This window comes from Colletotrichum gloeosporioides (assembly GCF_011800055.1).
Source record: "Colletotrichum gloeosporioides strain Lc1 chromosome Unknown consensus_33, whole genome shotgun sequence".
Classification (NCBI taxonomy): Eukaryota; Fungi; Ascomycota; class Sordariomycetes; order Glomerellales; family Glomerellaceae; genus Colletotrichum; species Colletotrichum gloeosporioides.
This window is the reverse complement of record NW_025544678.1, coordinates 247555-267563: the sequence shown is the minus strand read 5'-3', so window position 1 is coordinate 267563 and position 20009 is coordinate 247555. Positions and strand designations below refer to the sequence as shown.

At 50.0% G+C, this 20009-nt stretch overlaps 5 protein-coding genes across 5 annotated transcripts; 4 read left to right on the top strand and 1 right to left on the bottom strand.

The window, feature by feature from the left end:
• Positions 1 to 483: 483 nt before the first annotated feature.
• Positions 484 to 8113, top strand: GCG54_00000119 (Highly reducing polyketide synthase FUM1; the record flags this gene model as incomplete). The annotated part of the gene is made up of 13 exons (XM_045400262.1): positions 484 to 1605; positions 1675 to 1798; positions 1849 to 1961; positions 2010 to 2460; positions 2512 to 2961; positions 3016 to 4754; positions 4803 to 4899; positions 4955 to 5760; positions 5821 to 6155; positions 6200 to 6239; positions 6303 to 6631; positions 6696 to 7185; positions 7241 to 8113. The coding sequence occupies 13 exons, from the start codon at positions 484 to 486 to the stop codon at positions 8111 to 8113; spliced, it is 6969 nt and encodes a 2322-aa protein (XP_045265912.1).
• An 862-nt stretch (positions 8114 to 8975) lies between these two features.
• Positions 8976 to 10724, top strand: GCG54_00000118 (Pisatin demethylase; the record flags this gene model as incomplete). Its single annotated transcript, XM_045400261.1, has 5 exons — positions 8976 to 9754; positions 9810 to 9873; positions 9926 to 10156; positions 10219 to 10539; positions 10605 to 10724. 5 exons carry the CDS (start codon positions 8976 to 8978, stop codon positions 10722 to 10724), a joined length of 1515 nt encoding a protein of 504 aa, XP_045265911.1.
• A 697-nt stretch (positions 10725 to 11421) lies between these two features.
• On the top strand, positions 11422 to 12690 carry GCG54_00000117 (Short chain dehydrogenase sirR; the record flags this gene model as incomplete). Its single annotated transcript, XM_045400260.1, has 3 exons — positions 11422 to 11689; positions 11750 to 11879; positions 11922 to 12690. 3 exons carry the CDS (start codon positions 11422 to 11424, stop codon positions 12688 to 12690), a joined length of 1167 nt encoding a protein of 388 aa, XP_045265910.1.
• Positions 12691 to 14208: 1518 nt separating this feature from the next.
• Positions 14209 to 17257, top strand: GCG54_00000116 (ATP-dependent DNA helicase PIF1; the record flags this gene model as incomplete). Its single annotated transcript, XM_045400259.1, has 6 exons — positions 14209 to 14224; positions 14291 to 14695; positions 15415 to 15532; positions 15589 to 16495; positions 16557 to 16752; positions 17004 to 17257. Coding segments are annotated over 6 exons (1896 nt in total), but the record flags the coding sequence as incomplete, so codon positions are not given.
• Positions 17258 to 17597: 340 nt separating this feature from the next.
• On the bottom strand, positions 17598 to 19240 carry GCG54_00000115 (Non-reducing end alpha-L-arabinofuranosidase BoGH43A; the record flags this gene model as incomplete). Its single annotated transcript, XM_045400258.1, has 2 exons — positions 17598 to 18224; positions 18299 to 19240. 2 exons carry the CDS (start codon positions 19238 to 19240, stop codon positions 17598 to 17600), a joined length of 1569 nt encoding a protein of 522 aa, XP_045265908.1.
• Between the last annotated feature and the right edge of the window lie 769 nt (positions 19241 to 20009).

The following is a 20009-nucleotide window of genomic DNA, read 5'->3' as shown; positions in this document are numbered from 1 at the left end:
GGCCGAATATCTGGAGAACATGTGGGGAAAGGTGTGAGTGGGCTGACTGCTTTCATCCGGCATCCGGGATCATCAGGAGATGTGAGAAACCCAAGGACCCTGAAGCTTGGCATACAAGACAAGGGTTTGAGCCTGCCCCTGGGCCCTAGTCAGAATATTCACACCAGGATCGTTATTGTAGAGAGCTCGGCTTTCCTTTAGAATGCCGGGAGACCGGGGAAGAATATCATAAGGTTCTTGACTTGAGTCAGGTTGATATGTGTCTTTGCTCGGGGGAACGCGGTGTTGGCCCGTACCAGGATAGTTACTGTTCAGCTTGCTGTGCTCGATGTCAGAGACAAAGAACTGGAGAGCTTACGTATCGCTGGCATACATGAACTTTGCAACTCGACCAAGTTCCTGTGAGGGATCGCGAGTATTGGGGAACAATCCATCCAGGCCGCAACTCCTTTCTTGCATTTCGACGGTGCAAACATCGCCATCATGAGAAACATTGATCCGAACGGAAGCGGCACCGGGGCCTGTATGCCTGAACATGATCCTGTAGTGATATGTGGCATGGCAATGAGGCTCCCGGGCGGCGTCAGTAACTCGGAACAGTTCTGGGACCTCCTCATCAACAAGCGATGTGGATCGATACCTGTGCCAAAGAGCAGATTCAACGCCAAGGGCTACTACAGCGAGCATAAGCGTCCGGGAACAATTCAATTGAAGCAAGCATACTTCATGGACCATGTTGGTCTCGATCGTTTTGACGCTTCTCACTTTCCTTTCAGCCGCAAAGAAGTCGAGAAAATGGACCCAGTCCAACGGATGCTTCTGGAGATCACCTGGGAGTGTCTCGAAAACGCCGGAGAAACAGATTGGCAGGGCAAAAATGTCGGCTGCTATGTTGGTTCATTCATGGAAGATTGGGGCACGGAAATGGATCGCGATACTCAGCATTTCAGTACCTATCCGGCTGGTAAATGGGACATCATGTTGTCGAATCGCATTTCTTACGCCTATGACTTTCACGGACCCAGGCATGAACGCCTTTCCACATCCGAGCAAAAGCAGCGAATGGCTAACATGTTCCATAGCATGACTGTAAGGACTGGTTGTTCAGCAACACTGGTGGCTCTCAACCTGGCCGAACAAGCTGTGAAAAGCGGCGAGTGTAGCTCAGCTGTTGTCGCTGGTTGTAACATCTTCCTATCAGCAGCGTCAGCAACAAAAGCTTCGTACGGCACTTTGGGCACGGTTCTTTCACCAGATGGTATTTGCAAGACTTTCGATGCGGATTGCAACGGCTATGGTCGTGGCGAAGCTATCAATGCCGTCTACGTGAAAAGGCTCTCACATGCACTGCGAGATGGGAACCCCATTCGGGCCATCATCCGCTCCACTGCGACCCAGCACGATGGTAAGAAGCCGGGACTACTTAATCCCAATACATTTGCGCAAGAAGCCCTCATTCGACATACCTACAACATTGCTGGTATCACGGACTATTCACAGACTTCATTCTTTGAATGCCACGGAACAGGAACGCCTACTGGAGACCCCACTGAGGTTTCTGCAGTGACAAGAGTCTTTGGGGAGAAGGGTGTTTTGATCGGCGGGGTAAGTGGCTTTGTCCCAAAGACAGCTGTCAGTTTTCGGGCGATTCTAACACACCAATCGTTACTCCAGGTGAAACCAAACACGGGACACAGTGAAGGAGCTGCAGCCCTTACCAGCATCATCAAGGTGGTCCTGATGCTCGAACGAGGGATTATCGCTCCCAACATCAACTTTAGCACACCGAATCCTGAGAGTAAGTCATTCGCTGCATGCTATGAGCTACAACCATTAACACCTTCACAGTTCCATGGGCCGATGGAAGAATCAAGGTTCCCACAGAGTCTCAACCATTCCCCTCAGATCGCCGTAAGAGAGTCAGTGTCAATGCCTTCGGAATCGGAGGTACCAACGCACACGTGAGTATTTGGAAAGATCAACCTCAGACGTGCTGCTAACCGAATTAGGCTATTTTGGAAGCATACGAAGGGAATAATGTGTCTAGGTCAGCTCTGACCTCCTCTAGAAAGGGTTCCCATCTGTTGCTCTTCTCAGCGTCGAACCCTCAATCTCTTCATATGCTTGAAGAAGCCTACAAAAAGCATGCATATGAAAGACGTGCTAGTCTTACTGACCTCGCTTACACGCTTGGTTGCCGACGAAGTTATCTCAACTACCGGTCGTTTCTGATTGCCCATGATGGCAGCGATGGACCACAGTTCACGGAACCTGAATCTCTAGGATCAACTACAAGCACGAAAGCAAGAAGAACCGTATTTGTTTTCAACGGTCAAGGAGCTCAGTGGCCGACGATGGGAAAGACACTGATCGAGTCGAACTCGGTTTTCCAGCGATGCATTCGGCGGCTGGACGTAGCACTTAGCCGCTTGCCTCAGCCACCATCATGGAGAATTGAACGTGAGTACTTGTAGAATCATCGAGATGCTGTTTCTTGACCAACACAATTAGATGAGCTCTTCAAGGCGGAAGGTGAAACCCGCTTGATGAAGTCCGAGTTTTCTTTGCCCTGCAGTACTGCCGTTCAAATTGGAATCATGGAGATACTACGAAGCTGGTCCATTCGGCCTGATGCGGTCTGCGGTCACTCGAGCGGTGAGATTGCAGGTGCATTTGCGGCTGGTGCTCTGACTGCGGATGAAGCAATCGTGGTCGCGTACTTTCGAGGGTACATCCCTAAATCCATGGGCACAGCGCGGCAGGGAACCATGGCAGCCATTGGTCTTGGCTCACAGGATGTCTCCAAGTACTTGGAATCAGGGACTTTTGTTGCCTGCGAGAACAGCCAAAATAGCACAACAATCTCGGGCGATGTTGCCGCCATTGAGAATGCTGTGGCCAAGGCCAAAGCTGACGACGTCCTTGCTAGACAACTCACGGTTGATCGTGCCTATCATTCTCGTAAGTAACCATTTCGATGCACTAAAACCTTTCACGATACTGAACGAACTACAGCACAGATGGAGGTCTATGGCAAGGCGTATGAAGAGGCTATACGCCCATTTATCAAGTCCAAGGCGCCAGAGATCCCCTTTTTCTCAAGTGTCACAGAAGAGCGTGTGACGGATGCCGGAGCATTGGATGCTGCCTACTGGCACCAAAGTCTCATCCAACCTGTTCGCTTCAATGGGTCATTGAGGCGCCTCCTGCGAACATATGGTCAAGCCACGAATCCGGTCCTCATTGAGGTCGGCGCTCGCCCAGCTCTGAAAGCTCCCATCAAGCAGATCCTCGACGATTTTCCAAACATCAACGCTTCTTATGTACCAACATTGGAACATCACAGTGACGGAAACGAGAACATGCAAAGGGCGGCTGGCAGGCTATTCTGCGAGAATGTGTCCTTCGACCACCGGGCTGTCACGCCCCCCGGCAAGCCACTCACAGACGCGCCCACGTATACGTGGGCCCATGACGAGTCTTTCCAAGAGGAGCATCGCATTTTCAAGGCCTACAGAGACTGTCAGTTCCCCATGCACGATCTTCTAGGTCGACAAAACTTCGAGACCAGCGCCTTGGAACCAACGTGGCGTAAGGTATTGCAAGTCGAGGATCTTCCTTGGCTAGGGGACCACATGATCAACGGTCAGATTATCTTCCCCTTCGCAGCCTATTTGTCCATCGCGGAGGAAGCTCTGCGTCAAGTCACTGGCGGCGTTTTGGAAGCATTCTCGGCAAAAGACTTCTCAGTCACTTCAGCTTTACACCTGGAACCCGGAAGTCCGGCAGAGATTCACACTAGACTCCGACGCATCGACGAGTCTTTCTTCCACGTTCAGATCACTTCCTGGAAGAACGATGTCTGGACCGAGCACTGCAGTGCCGAAGTCAGTGCTGGACCATTCCCGCTCCGTCCTCGACAGGGTATCAAGAAGAAGCAGTTCCCACGTCTTCTTTCTCCTCAATACTGGTACACCACTGTTCAGGACCGCGGCTTCACGTACGGTCCCACCTTCAGGGGTCTCGACAACATCAGTGTAAGCCCGTATTCCAGAGAGGCAACTGCCTTTGTGCATCCCATGGACGATCCATCGGATTATCTCATTCATCCCACTGCACTCGATCAATGTTTCCAGACACTAGTCACAGCGGGCTGTCATGGTCAGCATCGGAAGGCTAAATATGTTTCCATGCCCAGTTCAGTAAAGGAAATTTTCATCTCGAGAGCTACGGGGAACTTTTGGGCGACAGCAACATCAAACTCTTCACCACTTGGTGAGCTTTCTGGATCATTGCTCGCATATACGGATGATGGCAAAGAATTCATGAGCATGAGTGGCGTCCAAGGAAGTCAGATTGCTACACAAGCCGGAACCGATGAGCTGCCTCTTCTCAGTCACGCACGTTGGAATGCACATGCGAACTTCTACCCCTTTCATGAGCTACACGGCCAAGATCCTCTTGCAACTGCGATTGACATTCTCAAGCTTACAAACCCCCAGCTGCGAGTGTTGGAAGTAGGCACAGGGTCAGACACGACAACGAGGGTTCTCCTTGAGCACTTGCGACCGGAAAAGGGAAGACAGTACTTCTCCAAGTACACGTACGCAACACTGAACTCCACCGCATTGAGAGAAGCTGGGGAGGCTCTTTCAGACATCGAAGGCCTCGAACTCGGATGTCTGGACCCTTTCAGTGATGACAAGCCTTTGGATCTCGAGTCGGGTTCCTACGATATTGTCATAAGCACATCTGTAAGGGCATACTGAAGAACCAAAGATTCTAATACTGACTGTTGGTAGTCCTTCGATTTGATGGAAGATACGAAGACTTCATTTAGTCGCTTCAAGAATCTCTTACGTCCTTCGGGACTATTAGTCCTTCTGGATATCCTAAGACGTGCGTCCTTTTGCCCCCGATGATCTCGCAGGTAGAGACTAACAATGCTACGTAGATGAAGGCAAAGTACCCGAGAGTATTTTACTGGCGTGTAAAGAGAGTGGCTTCGACATGAACAACATGGAAGACGGAACTCTTACCGCTGATACGCTGATTCTGAAGCTGCCCCTGCCTGTTTTCTCTGACAACATTTGCATCGTTTCGCCGGAACAGGCGCATCAGCTTGTCGATCATTTCAGGTCCGCTCTTGAGGCATCGTCAATTACAACACGAACATGTTTTAGCACCAAGGATATCCAGGCCGATGACGCTCTGATTTTCTTCTGGGACATGGTCAAACCCTACCTCTATAACATCACCGAAGAGCAATTCGCCCCGCTCATCGAGCTTCTGTCCGGACACAAAAAGCCAATCGTCTGGGTCACGCCCCACTCCCAGACCTCTTGCACCAGCCCCGACTCAGCCATGATACATGGACTAGCTCGTACACTGCGTTCAGAACTGAAGACTGATATCACCGTGGTTGAGTTGGACACTTTGGTTGACAATTCCGGAAACCTTGCACAATGTCTGCCACAAATCGTGAAGAGCCTGCCTTTGCGGCGCTTCAATGATGTCCTGAGCCCAGACTTTGAGTTTTCCATCAGTAACGGTGCTGTGCGAGTCCCTAGGTTTGATTGGACCACGGCTCAGGCGGAGTTGTCCCGATGCTCGTCGCGCAGAGCTGCACAGTTCTTATCCAGGCTGTTGCCGAGGAAACCACGTCAAATCGACTCGTTGAACTGGATTAACTTCCCCTTACAAGACCTTGAACCTGGCAATGTCAGAGTTGAGGTCAAGGCCTCTGCTGTTTGGAAAGATGTAAGTTGAGCACTAGGATACCAATGGTGTGTGAGCGATGGTTGCTGACCTTCGGAATAGGATGCCGATGCAGTGAAGCGTATCGTCGATACCAGCAAGCTTTGCCTTGGGCATGAAGGAGCCGGAGTCATCACTGAAATTGGTCGCGACGTCCAAGGCTTTCAAGTTGGGGACAGAGTTATGTTCTTTTCTAGCGGCACCCTCACAAGTCACCTGGACATCTCGCCAACACGATGTCTTCGACTGGAAGAGGAGATTTCCTTTGAAGTTGCTTCCTCTTTGCCCTTTTCGTATGCAGCAGCCTTCTTGGCGGTTGTCGAGTTCGGAAGAATTCAAAAAGACGCTGTAGGATTTGCTTCTCTGATTCATTTTTTATTGGCTCATGCTAACCCTGGGTTTTCAAGGTCGTCTTGTTGCATTTTGTTCAATCTCACCTGAGCCTCGCACTGGTGCAGATCCTGAAAAGTATCGGCGCAAAGGTAAAATCATATAGATTCTGTCGTCAATGGGTTCTTAAGATCAGAAGGCTAATGTTAATCTAGATTCATGCCATCGTTGATTCAGAAACAGATCAATTGATCTTGAAGAATGATTACCAGGTGCCTCAGAGTTGCATCTTCACCAGTGGTAGCGAGACAATCATCTCGCAGATCAGGGCTTCCATGAACGGGTCAAAGGTAGACTATGTGCTGGGGCTGCCAGGCCATCAATCAGAGGACTTGTTGAAGTGCCTCTCATCAACAGGAACCTTCCTCGATATCTCTGATTCTCCTGCGACGAGAGCCCTATCCGAGACTTTGCGTTCTAGCCAAGCCTATCGTGTTGTCAACACCGCACTTCTGAACGTTGAAGAACCCGAATTGATCGGAAGGTGCGAAAACGGTCCTAAACTCCGTGTGTCTTGTGCTAGACAGAAGCTAACTAAGAATATACAGGGCATTCCAGGAGTGCAAATCATACTTCTCCGAAAAACCAAGGCTGAGCTGGACGACGCTCGTCTCAGTTTTTGATGCAGACCACAGTCGTGAAGCATTCCAAGCTGCTTCTCAAGAAGGGTCCAAAGAATCCATGGTCATTCTTCAGATGCCCGACCAGGACCAGCGCAAGAAGCTTGAGATGTCATCCTCTGCAACGGGACTCAGCTTCCGCTCAGATGCTGCTTATTTGATGGTTGGAGGTTTAGGAGGCTTGGGCCGTGCTGTGTCGACTTGGATGGTCGAGAATGGCGCCAAGCAGATGGTTTTCCTTTCACGCTCTTCAGGAGAGACGCCTGAGACTTCCAACTTCCTCGAGGAATTGCGAAGCCAAGGCTGCCTTGTGAAGACTGTCGCTGGTAGCGTGACGAACCTAGACGATGTGTCTCGCGCGATCAAATCAGCCACCAGACCCATCGCCGGAGTCATTCAAATGTCGATGGTGTTGAGGGTACGTTCTTTACTCTATGCAACTTACTGTACGACACATCACTAATAGCATTCAGGATAACGCAACCACCCGAATGACATTCACAGAGTGGAGAGAGTGCGTTAGTCCCAAGGTCGACGGCACGCTCAACCTCCACAAGGCACTACTGCACCAGCAACTTGACTTCTTCCTGCTTTTTTCATCCATGAGTGGAATTACCGGACAGATTGGCCAAGCCAACTACAATGCCGCCAACGCGTATCTCGATGCTTTCGTCAAATTTCGCCACGGCCTTGAACTTCCAGCCTCAGTCATCGACATCGGTGTGATGGGAGGCATTGGAGTTGTTGCTCAGACAGACAACATGGAGCTCCGAGCAAAGGCCGCTGGCTTCCATGTTCTCGGCGAGCAAGACCTGTTGGACTGCATGACAGCAAGCATTCTCCACTCTCAGCCCAACCCGGATGCGACCTCCGACATGAGTCAAATGGTCCTAGGCCTGTGGTCCCAGAAGCCGCTAGCTGATCCTTCGACCCACGTTCTGTGGAAGAGAGATGCTCGCATGGGTCTTGCATACAGTTTCAACAGCCAACGTGGCAGCAGCGCACAGGAACAAGCTGGCGAGGACAAGGTGGACGCCATTGTATTTCTCGCCAAGACCAACCCGGAGAAACTGCAAGATGAGGCGACCATCGAGCTCATTGTCAAGCATATTGGAAACGCAATGTCGGAGTTGCTTGCTCAACCAGACGCGGACATTCTGCCCACCGCATTGCTGGACGACATCGGTTTGGATTCCCTGAACGCTATCGAGCTCACTGGATGGATTTCGCAGTACTTCTTCGTCGACTTGCCATTATTTGATTTGATCCACACGCCGACCTTATGGGATCTTGCAGTCAAGGTAGCAGAGTTGATGTATGAACAGTTCGGGCAAGCGAACAGCTGAATCTTGGTGGATTGAGGATGTTTTCAACTGTCAAGTATTTCAATTTGAACTGACTGTTGTATACATTTTACACCAGAAGTCATATTCTTCGTCGTATTTCTTTCTCTCATCATTCACCAGTGTTGCTTCAAGAAATGCTATGTCAGTGGTTGATGAATGATCCATTTCGAATGAAGCAGATCGCTGACATGTCGTCCAGGCCAGTCTCCTGATTGCTGGTCTGATCATCTGAGACCATTTTGTCATGGCTATGCTTTACTACGACCTGTGGGCTTAATACGTAGTAAGAAGTAGAATCACGATAATGCGCATTTCCATCAACCCTGTGCGTTTCGTCGAACCCCCTGCTCTTCCAGGGGCTTATCTACCCACAAATAGGTCACGCTTCTGACCAACAACGTTCGTATCATCTGCAGCACCAAATACGACAAATTACCCCATTATCTTCAGCGTAAGTAGTGATATGTGATTGCCACGTCTCCTCGCTTGACCTTGACTACAATTTCTGCAGTCGTCGTGAATGCATGCTAAGGCCCAACGGCAGAATGCTACGTCAAGCGGCCGCCAAGCTGCAGTCGGGCGCCACCCTTGTGCAACACGACAATGCTGAGCGAATAGCATTGGAGATATTTCCATCATAACTGCCGTAGTCCGACCCAACCCTGAAGATCGGCATGTTCAGGGCCGCCAAATGGAAACGCGATACAACGCGCTGCTTACATCTCAGCGGACTTATTGCACCATGTTTCATCCCCATCAAGAGGAGACGTCCTCCTCAAAAGCACTCTCTTCTCCTGGAAGAAATCTTGAGGCCACCTTCTGCATTATCCTTTAGCAGACTACCTATCACACGATCTTCACGATGGGTGCGCTTTCGGTTTCATCGTTGGAAGCATCGCCTGCAAACCTGGCCTTGCTGGGGCTATTTCTTGTTACTTCCTGGTACCTCAGCACATCCTTCTTTGCTTGGTACCGTCTTAGACATATTCCGGGTCCCTTCCTAGGGTCATTCTCTTACCTTTGGATCATCCGAATCGCCCGAAGCGCCCGCCAAGAGAAGCTATACCGAACCATCAACGACGACTACAACAGCCGGCTGGTTCGCGTAGGCCCCAATGAACTCCTTACTGATGACCCAGAAGTCTTACGCCGTGCGAACGCTGTGCGTAGCGACTATGGCAAAGACGGCTGGTATATCTCCGCCCGCTTCAACCCTTACCAAGATACGATGATCACCGTGTTGGACAAGACGCTTCATGATAAGATGAAGGCCAAGACAGCCGCTGGCTACGCGGGACGTGAGATTGATCTTTTGGAACCGAGCGTAGACGAGCAGATCACCAGTCTCATCACTCTCCTCAAAACGAGCTATGCAGACACCAACGTGTTGGTCGACATGGCTGAGTTGTCAGTCTTTTTGACCATGGACGTCATTACAAGCGCATCATTCGGAAAGCCTTTTGGCCATCTAAACGCGAACTCCGATGTCTTTGGCTTTATTGAAGATGTGAGGAAGAATTGGCCGGTAATCGCGCTTATGTTGGACGCTCCTATTCTTCGCAGCGTCATGTTCTCCAAGTGGTTCCTCAGTTTCAGTGGTCCGCGACCGACCGATAAGCGCGGGCTGGGCCAAATGATGGGGTGAGGTTATACCCAGTCTCGCATGATGCCGGTCTCATTAACAAAATATCCACAGAATTGCTGAGAAGCATGTCGGCGAAAGATTCAAAACCGGTTCAGAGCAACAGCGGGACATGTTGGTATGTGGTGTATGAGCAAGCCATCGCTACCGCTTTTACTAATACACAACAGGGATCTTGGATCAAGAACGGCATGAGTAGGGAAGAGTGCGAGGCAGAGGGTCTCTTTGCGTTGGTTGCTGGATCCGACACTACTGCATCTGTGATTAGAATCACACTGCTGCACTTGATGAGCAACGCCAGAGTTTATTCAAAGTTCAAAGACGTAATTGAGCAAGCAGTAAAGGCTGATGTATCGACCCCTATCACGTACGACGAGGGCACCAAGATTCCTTACTTGAGGGTATGTGCCTCCTCTATCTGTCAATCTTCGCCTCACATCTAACATATATCTCCAAATAATAGGCTTTGATCTACGAAGGAATTCGCATCCGAGCTCCCGCCACTGGACTTTATCCGAAGACGGTTCCTCCCCAGGGCGAAACCATTCACGGCGTATTTGTTCCTGGAGGCACCGCTATCTGTATGAATGCGCCTGCGATGCTTAAGTCTCGCGCTATGTTTGGTGCAGATGCAGACCTGTTCCGGCCCGAGCGCTTTCTAGAGGTTGATGATGCCACCAGAGCTAGCCTGGAGCGTGAGGTGGAAATGGCATTCGGCTATGGGCGTTACATGTGCGCCGGAAAGCCTGTCGCTTTCATGGAGCTGTTCAAGACCTTTTTTGAGGTGAGCTACAACTTGCAAGATCTGGTTAACTAGAACGCTGCAGGAATACTAACTCCATCGTTTAGTTGATGCGCAACTTCGACTTTGAGCTTGCGAACCCTGTCAAGCCGTGGGACTCGTACAGCTACAACGTTTTCGTGGAAGAGAACATGTGGGTTAAGGTCACTTCAGCCAAGGTCGAGTGAGGTCTGGCATTCGAATTGAATTCTCAGCTCCATCACAACATTGGTACATATCATATCACACATTATTAGCAACTTCCAATGACTAGAAAGGGACTATCACAAATGAACTTGGAGAATTCCAAGATAAGGACGTCATGCGTTTATTTCATTTGTGTTGACGTCATGCTGTAGTACATAATGATCCGATTTTAGTGTTTGTCAACCCATTCGGAGTTACTACATTGGCAATTACCCCATGGAGGCAATCAAGACAACATTTGTGGACAGGTATTGCTGCTGAACTACACTACAGCACAGGGCACATAGCCAATCATGTTAAAACGAAGCAAATAAATCCCACCTGAAGCCGACGGGATGACGATTGTCAGATTGTCGTGATAGGGTGAATCGAAATTTGACTCTCAGTATGACGTTAAATCAAACCGCCTGGGGCATGGCTTGACAAATCTCTGTTTGCTGCTTCTTTTAGCGGAAGCCGTGGAATGCGCGGTCTAAGACGGGCTGGTCTTCGCTGCGACTAGTACGTCGTCCACCCATTGCGCGGTACGCGGAATTCATATCCCGAGCTACCTTTGTCAGCTATAACGTAGTTCGTTTGAGAAGCATCGTCTATAAATGTCAGGAGGAACGTTTTAAATACTTCTCATCAACTTATATTATCAATTCACATCAGGACGGATCCCTTCGAAACACAAGTATGGCGCATGCACTCATTCTTGGAGCCTCCGGCATTTCTGGCTGGTCTCTCATGAACCAAGCTCGGACCTATCCTACACCTACAACGTTCAACCGCATCACCGGAACGACGAACCGTCCTCTCAGCCTACAACAGGCGCAGTTGCCGGAGGATACGCGTCTTTCAATTGTCTCCGGGGTCGATCTTACGAAGTCGGTACAGGAAGTTGCCGAATCTCTGAAAGAAAAGATTCAAGACATCGACAGTGTCTCCCACGTGTTTTTCACAGGTTAGTCGTGATGTCTTGGAAGCCATATGATTTTAAGTGCAGAGGTTAACATTAATGCAGCGTACATTCAGACGGCCGACTTCCAAAGTTTGAAAGAAAAGAATACGAGTCTCTTGGAAACCGCTGTAAGAGCCATTGAGCGAGTCTCATCCAAGTTGCAGGCTTTTATTCTTCAAACAGGAGGAAAGGGGTGAGTTTTCCAGTATCTGTTGCTTTAGGCCATGTTGCTCAGTTTCGCCATGAACAGCTACGGCCTTGAGTTTTCTAAGGAACTTGAGATCAAAGCCCCACTGCGTGAGGACTATTCCCGAATCCCCGAACCATGGGCAAGCAACATCTTCTACTACACGCAATACGACACGCTCAAATCACTCTCCGAGGGAAAGCCTTGGACCTTCACTGAGATCCGGCCCGATGGCATCGTGGGCTTCACCCCTACCCCGAACCCAATGAACATGGCTCAAGGTATCGGCCTCTACCTGAGCATTTACCGAGCAGTCAAAGGCGTAGGCGCGAGTGTCCCCTTTCCGGGTTACGAGCACGGGTACCATTCAACACACTCCGATACCTTCCAGGATATCCTTTCGAAGATGGAGATCTACGCAGCTCTGAACCCGGAGAAGTGTGGGAACGGCGCCGTGTTCAATATGGCAGACGGCAAGACGGTATCATGGTCTCAGGTCTGGCCTGGACTTTGCGCCCACTTCGGACTCACTGGAGAGGGACCCGGAGCTGAGTCAGTCAAGATGGAGGACTTTGTCAAGGAGCATAGAGATGTGTGGACAACGTTAGCCAAGGAACACGGCCTCGATGAGAAGCTCATTGACAAGCAAGGCTGGGCGCATACCCATTTCATGCTGGTCGACTTTGACTTTGATCGGCAATATGATTTGTCCAGGTCTCGAGAGGTTGGGTTTGCGGAAGAGATTGACACAGTCGATGGATATGTTGTCTCTTGGGAACGAATGCGCGCTGCTAAGCAGCTTCCTCCCCTGAAGTAGCGTGTGATACTCGCCGAACTCATCATTGCGCATAAAGCTATTGATTCTTCAAATTGAACACTCTATATCTGCATTTCGTACGTACGCAGTGTTGTGACTATCATAGAGATTCTCTTCTTGCGGGACTAAAGACATCATTTCACTTGCTCGTCATTCTCGCAACTTTAACCAATAAGACCAAAGAACAAGAAGCCTTACGAAAGGACTGACGTTGACTCGCGAAGAACTTGCTGAATCGATGTAGCCACCCATGACGCAGAAACAGAAGCTCGAAAGGTAAGTACCTCATTAATTTCACGATCCGTCACGCAACAAAGACTACACATGCCACCAAAGCAATCCCCGCAAATTCAAGTGTACTCTGCTTGCGATTTCCTGAATTGGTCGCCGAAGGCACATCGGCCAGGGCACTGGTCGTTGCGGCGGATTCTGTGGTTTGACTCGCTGACGATCCGGTCTGAGATGCAGTTCCGCTGTTGACTTCCACGCAAGTGTTTGGTGCCCATATTGCAGCAGCTGAATAAAGTAAGAACAACTACGATCAGGATAGTGACTCTAATCAACCACTTACGTCCGATGTCTCCAAAATCACATCCAGCGGTAACGATGCAACCGGCCATTTTCGCAGAGAGGGATTCGGATTGGGTGCACAAACAACTGAGATCAGAAGAAGAACAACTAAGCTCCTTTGCAATGGATGCTAAGCAGTCATTGGCACAAGCTGGCGGTTCTTCACCAGCCAGCACAAGACCTGCGCTGGCCAGAATGAGTGCGACTGCACCAATGTTCATCATGAGATCTCCCTCAAAGGTCAGATTACTGAACAAGTGAAGGGTGAGCAATGTCACGGTTCCAATTTCCAAGAAAACGTGCGAATTCGAATGGTATTTATAGGAGAAACCCTTGCAGAAGAAGGTCGACGGTCATGCTGACATGACACATACAGTCAACTGGACAAGTAGCGTTGTGGTCGCAATCCTAGGAGTTGTAGAAACCCGCGTATACGTCAAAGGAGAGAAGCACAGCTACTTTCAGTTTTGTCTGGTTATTGCTGCGGAAATCTCAATCGTGTTGTTGCATGTTCCCAGCCTCATCATAAGGTATACGCGTATAGCGCCGTGGTCGGGGCACTGCCTCAACTCCCGCCTCGACCATCGAACAAGGGCGACAGATGATCCCATAATCAATTCCACGTCAAATAGACATCTCCACAATCTAGGACTGCAGCCGCCGCCCAAGCATGATAACTGACTTAGACTCAACGATCGTTGCGGATTTCATCATGAAGCAAGCCTGGGCCCACCGCGCGCTTCCCGAGAATCTCAGAATTTCGAAGTCCGTGCACACGCGCTGCCTGGGCCTGTCGTTCATTGGGCATTCATCCGTGCGCCACACTCCGCAATTAAGGTTATTATGTAATCTTCCCAAGCTGGGGTTATCCTGAGAGGTGACGTGCAGCCAACCGATCCATGGTAACGGCGCGCCCCTTTCCGTACAACACTACCTAGTCACGAAGCAATGGTGGAGTTCATAGGTAAGCCTGTCCAGCTGCGAAGGAGTATACTTGGGGGACTTCATTGACCTTTGCTCGCTCGCATAGACTTTCCGAGGAACCGCAAACGGTCGCGGGGCAAGTCGCGTTACAATCACCCCGCGAAGCGCCAGCGTCCACACATCCCTCCTGCCGAGTACATCCCCATCGACGACAACGATGGACCGACGAACGCAACGACCATCTACCAAAATAACCGAGCGATATCGCAACGATCGCATGATGCTTCCCAACTTCGAAGCAATGGACGATCATCTGCGAATTCCTCCAAAGATCCGATCCAGGCCGAGGTAAATCGCCTGCTGGCCGAATACACACGGGGTATCCCTCCCGACTTGTATGCTTCAGGGAAGAAAAAGGCATACTATATCGTCTGGAAAGGACATCAATGCGGAATCTTTACGACCTGGACAGCCTGTCAGGCCCAAACCAACGGGGTTTCAAAAGCTGGCTGTAGGTAGCAATCTGGTCGGGATGGGCTTCGCTTTCTGGAGGAATTTCACTGACAGGATTCACCAAAGTCGTGGGCACCAAGACCTTTTCTGAGGCCGTGAGGGATCCTTTTCCCGAAGTGGGGTTAATTGAAGCTAATGCACAGTAGGTTAGCAGGCTCCGACGAGAGCTTACGAATCAATTGCGACAAGCAGCTCCTAGGAGGCGGGAGTATAGTACGACAGAACTCACGGGACAAATGCCACAAGCAACAGGTCCTTTGAGGCAGAAATTTGTTGCCCCACCGCCATACTCTGCGATGGCTTTTGATAACGCGTCTGTTCCTCCTTTGCCTGGCAATGCTTCATACTGCCCACCCATCATCCCCCATGCTCCCGTTTCTAGCCGTCCCGCCATGCCTTTGCCTGATAAATCTCAAAATGACCTACCCATTCCCTACCCCTCGGCCCATAACGGTTCTCATTTTCCCCCACTTGCTTCAAACGCCCCGCTGGCGACAATGATTGAAAGATTCGAAGCGACGGTCACCGAGGCACCGATCGAGAAAGAGGTTCAACCTTGCCCACCTCCTCAAGACACTGCTACTCCAGCTACCGCTTCTGATACCAACTCTCAACCTCTTGCCTCGGACGATAGACATACTGCGTCGCCTACCAATGCTTCATCTGCCGACGCAGGTCTAAGGAACTTAACGAATGACGAAATTAAGATTCTGAAAGCGGAACAAGCTGAACACAATCTGGCACCTCCAGAAAAGCCTAAAGAACCTCCGCTTTGCGCGGAACAACAACATGCTATGGACCTGGCCATGCAAGGTCACAATGTGTTCATCACTGGGTTTGTTTGACCGAGCCAGGTCTCATCTCGGCCATTCGCTAACAAGATCACTGTAGATCAGGCGGATGCGGCAAATCAGTTCTGGTCAAAGCACTATACAGAGCTTTCAGCGCTTTACTTCAAGGATCTGGAAAGACAGTGAATCTCATCGCCCCCACTGGACAGGCCGCCCTCAATATTGAAGGCAGAACAACTTATAACTATGCTGGTTGGACGCCGGACGATTTGAAAAAGCCATTATACAGCCATGACCCTAACACTTACAGCCTCATAAGAAAGGCACAAGGCAAAAAGATATTCAAACGGTACACAGGAACTCAGGTTCTCATCATCGATGAGATCAGCATGATAGAAAATCAGTTCTTTGAGCGACTTAGTCGTGTCATGAGCGCCACCCGAAAAGACACCAGGCCTTTTGGAGGTGTTCAGATGATTGTCGTTGGGGACTTTTGCCAGCTGCCGCCGGTGGATCCGTTCCAGTGGTGTATGGCATGCGGCAGGGGAATGAGAAAGATTGGTGCCTCGAGCGTCTGCCCTGATGGGCATGGTGTCGAGTTCGAGGCCGAGGACAAATGGGCATTCAAATCTCCGGAATGGACAAGGTGTAACTTCAAAACTGTACACCTAACCAAGATTCACCGACAGCAAGACGAAGCGTTTATTGGGGTTCTCCAAAAGTGCCGATTAGGCCGGTTCCTCGAAACAGACGACGTGAATCTTCTTCTAAATCACGAAAGTGAAACCGAGAACGCAACTGAGCTGAAATCCACTAAGGAAGAAGTTGCCAAGCGCAACAAGCAGAAATTTGACCAAATTCCTGGAAAGATTCGGGAGTACCAGGCTATTGACGCTGTCGAATGCGTCCAGGGAGAAACCTCACAACCACCTCGGAACCTTGACGATCACCGTTACGCGCAAACTCTTCAACTGAAGGCTAACACGCCGGTGGTATTGCTTGCAAATGTATGTCACTTCACGAATCATGTGGACGCAGAGCCCGAGTCGCTAACGCGAGATATCACAGATTGATCTAGATAGGGGTCTTTGCAACGGAAGGCAGGGCACTGTCATTGGCTTTGTACCAGGCTCCGAGGTTAGAAGACCTGAGCCGCCAAATAGAGGAAATTTCGAGCATGATGACGACGCCTATCGGGCTGCCGAGACAAGACACTCAAAAATCGTATCTTTTCTGGATCGCGCGAGTGCAAGTGGAGAAAAGTGTAAGTCTACAACTTACTACCTAGCAACAAGAGACACGTGCTTTATTTGAACTTGTTATATTGACTGGATTCAGTTCCTCTAGTACAATTTTCACATGGTGTACGCTGCGTCATCGGACCTGATTGCAGCGTCATCGGATTTGGGGACGCGTCACCTTACAGCCATCTCTCGCGATGCCAGATACCTCTCGCACAAGGATGGGCTATGACCATCCACAAAAGCCAGAGCCTGTCTCTTGACCGTGTTACAGTCGATCTAGCAAAGATCTTCGAGCACGGGCAAGCATACGTCGCGTTAAGCCGAGCTCGGTCTCTCCGCGGCCTTAAGATCGAGGGAGCTACAGCTGCGCAGCTGAGATCTACTTTCCGAGTAGATTACGCAGTAGAGCAATTCATGGAGACGTTTGAGGCCGCAGACATCGAAGACAATCCCGCAGGCGCTCAGGAAGAGGATGAGAGCTCCGAGGAAGAGGAAGAAGTGAGCGAAATATCACAGGAAGAGTATGTGAGTTCCTACCGAGAAGAGGGACCGCTGGGGCAAGTTCCATTCCTTTTCGATGTGGAGGGCTCCGCTCGATGAGTAGCGCTGAGCTTGTATGATAAATTGATTGGTAGTCCCAAAGGACGAAACAGTTATATACCAGGAAGGAACGTCCAACCCTACTCATAGATGCGCTCCCCTTGCTTAGACGCCACTTGGCTGCTCAACTTCTCAATTGACCATCGTCCTGGTATCTCCACTTGCTTACACAGACATGCTTCCCAGCTTTAGTAGCGCTAATGGTCGTTGCGTAAACACCCAAAAGTGCTCCTAGACATTTTTATCGATTAGTCGATGAACTATTTTAAGTCGGGAGCCTAAACTTGCCCGTGAAAATCGGCCGGATGAGTGAAACGGGAGCATATGCGACTGTCATCAGTTTGGACTGATACGCTGCCGGCCCAGCAGAGAACGCGTAGTAAGATGCGTTGAAGGCTTTTATTTCCAGACTCAGCATCTGATCTCTCCACTCTTCAGGAAAGATCAGCGATGAGGACTCGATCAGCGTGCCATTGGAAGCTCCTTGAAAACGCAGATGTGGAGCTGGAGAGCTGGTGACGCTTGTGCCGGTTGGTACCATCTGAACGACCCCCAGCTCTATTTGTGTCTTCTCGCTGACGAACACAGTCACACCGGCCTCGTCACTCTCTGAACCAAGGGAAAAAGCCAGATCAACGCTAAATGTGAATAGACTGTGAGATTGTCGACGAGCCAGAAGGCTCAAGCTTTCGTCGCTTGCGTTTGCAACACCTGACGAAAGATTGCCGAAGGAAGGCAAAAGCTTAAGCCCACAACTTGGATCATCAGGCGAGAAGTTGAAGTTGCTTCCGTTCGGATATCGCCAGTGGACGAGATGCAAAGGCTTAAGGTGTATCTTGGTGAAATCAATGGCGTCCGTCCCTGCAACATCTTGACCGGCGATCTTCATATTCTTTCCGAGATCATAAGATGGTAGCTCCCATCCAGACATGATCCCTTCAACCTGGGTTGGCACAGGCCACTGACCTGGTTCCATGTCACTGGGAATAGAACCGTCTCGCGGCCCATTGGGAAGACCCTGTTTTGTAGGTTGACGCGCATCGCGTGCGCTGCACCCCACCAGCTCTCACCAGCGTCCTGAAACAGGTCAGCATGGCCAACAGCCTGAAAATATTCGGTCAAATTCGCGGTAGTAAGGACTGGGTTGTCTGGGTTCGCCTCGTATGGGCCGTTGATACTCATAGCACGGGCGTTGGTAACCATACGGTTTAAGAAAGTCCCACCCTTCGCGATGATCAGATAGTAGAAACCGTCTTTCTTGCAAACATGGGGCCCTTCCTGTGCTGCGCCTCCGGTTCCATTCCAGATGTTGATCATCTCGCCCACATTGCCAGTGTTGAGATCGATCGTAGACTGGAATATTCCAGATCGTACCTCTGTCAAAGGTGCCCATATCCCGTAGAATTGGCCATCGTCGTCCCAGAAGAGGCTGTTGTCGTACCCGTCTGCCTCAAAATGTAGAGGATTAGACCAGCTAGCTGAGTTGTACGGATCGGTCGATGTGAGAACGAAGTTTCGCCAACGAGAGGAATCGTTCTCAGGCAAGTAATCGAGAACGAGAGTGGTCGTCAAGAAGAAGGTCCCATTGTTGTATCGAAGGGTCGGTGCCCAGATGCCCCCGACTTCTGTAATGGGACTTGCAAATTCAGGTAATTGGTTGCGTCGAGAGAACGCGTGACCGATAAGAGTCCAGTTTTGCAAGTCCTTACTTGTAGTGATTGGGATGCCAGGAAAAGTAAGGAAGCTGGATGATGCACAGAAGAAAGTCTTGTCGAGTTCTTTGACAAAGATGCAGCTAGGGTCAGGATAGAACCCAGGCAGAATGGGGTTGAGAATCGTCGAGTTTCGCCCTGACGTCGCATCAGTGAGACAGCTGAAAAACAGGATAAGACACAAGGGTAAATTCATTTTGGTATGAACGCTATAATCATGTTAACCTTTTCATCCTCCATTGTTAAGACTGCAACATGAGTTTATAACGAGCCTGTCTATCTCCATGATACTAACTACTGCTTCACCGTGAATGAAATCCCGCGTTAGATTGCCCGATTCACCGACAGATCTGGCATTGAACATGCAGGTCAATGGAGCTAGACACGTCATTACCTATTGGCTGGAATACTCAGCTGAGTCACAAGGAATATATCCTTACCGCAAGTTGTTTTCCTGCCGTCCCTTTGTACGAAATTCCTAATGAGATCAGCGAATAGCAAAAACTTGAGTACGCGTATTACCTCTCCATTTCATGACACCTAAGTCCAGCTGCTCGCATGAGGCATCCTCTGCGAGGCGGAAATGCTGGGTTTTGTGCCTGATACCGATTGTCTGAAGCGTAAACTTTGGGTGTCATTAGACCTTTAATTTTCCCACTGATACGTCGACACGAAATAGCTTGCTTTACCCAGAGCTTAGTGTTAGCCAGGGTATGGCTCCAGCCCGAATACGCGAAGTGTGGCCATAGCCGAGGATCCTCACTACGTTGGGTTTTTGTATCCCTTTTTGCCCAGGAAAGCCATTCCTCGCGTCCATATTGATAGTACGACATGCGAGAAGCTACCCCAAAAAGCCAGGTGAATCGTGATATGCATGCTAATGTCCAGTTTGCCCTCTGCTGGTACTGTGACACTTATTGTCATTTGCATGTCATGCGCTTGTCCCTTGGTTTATACTGAGTTGA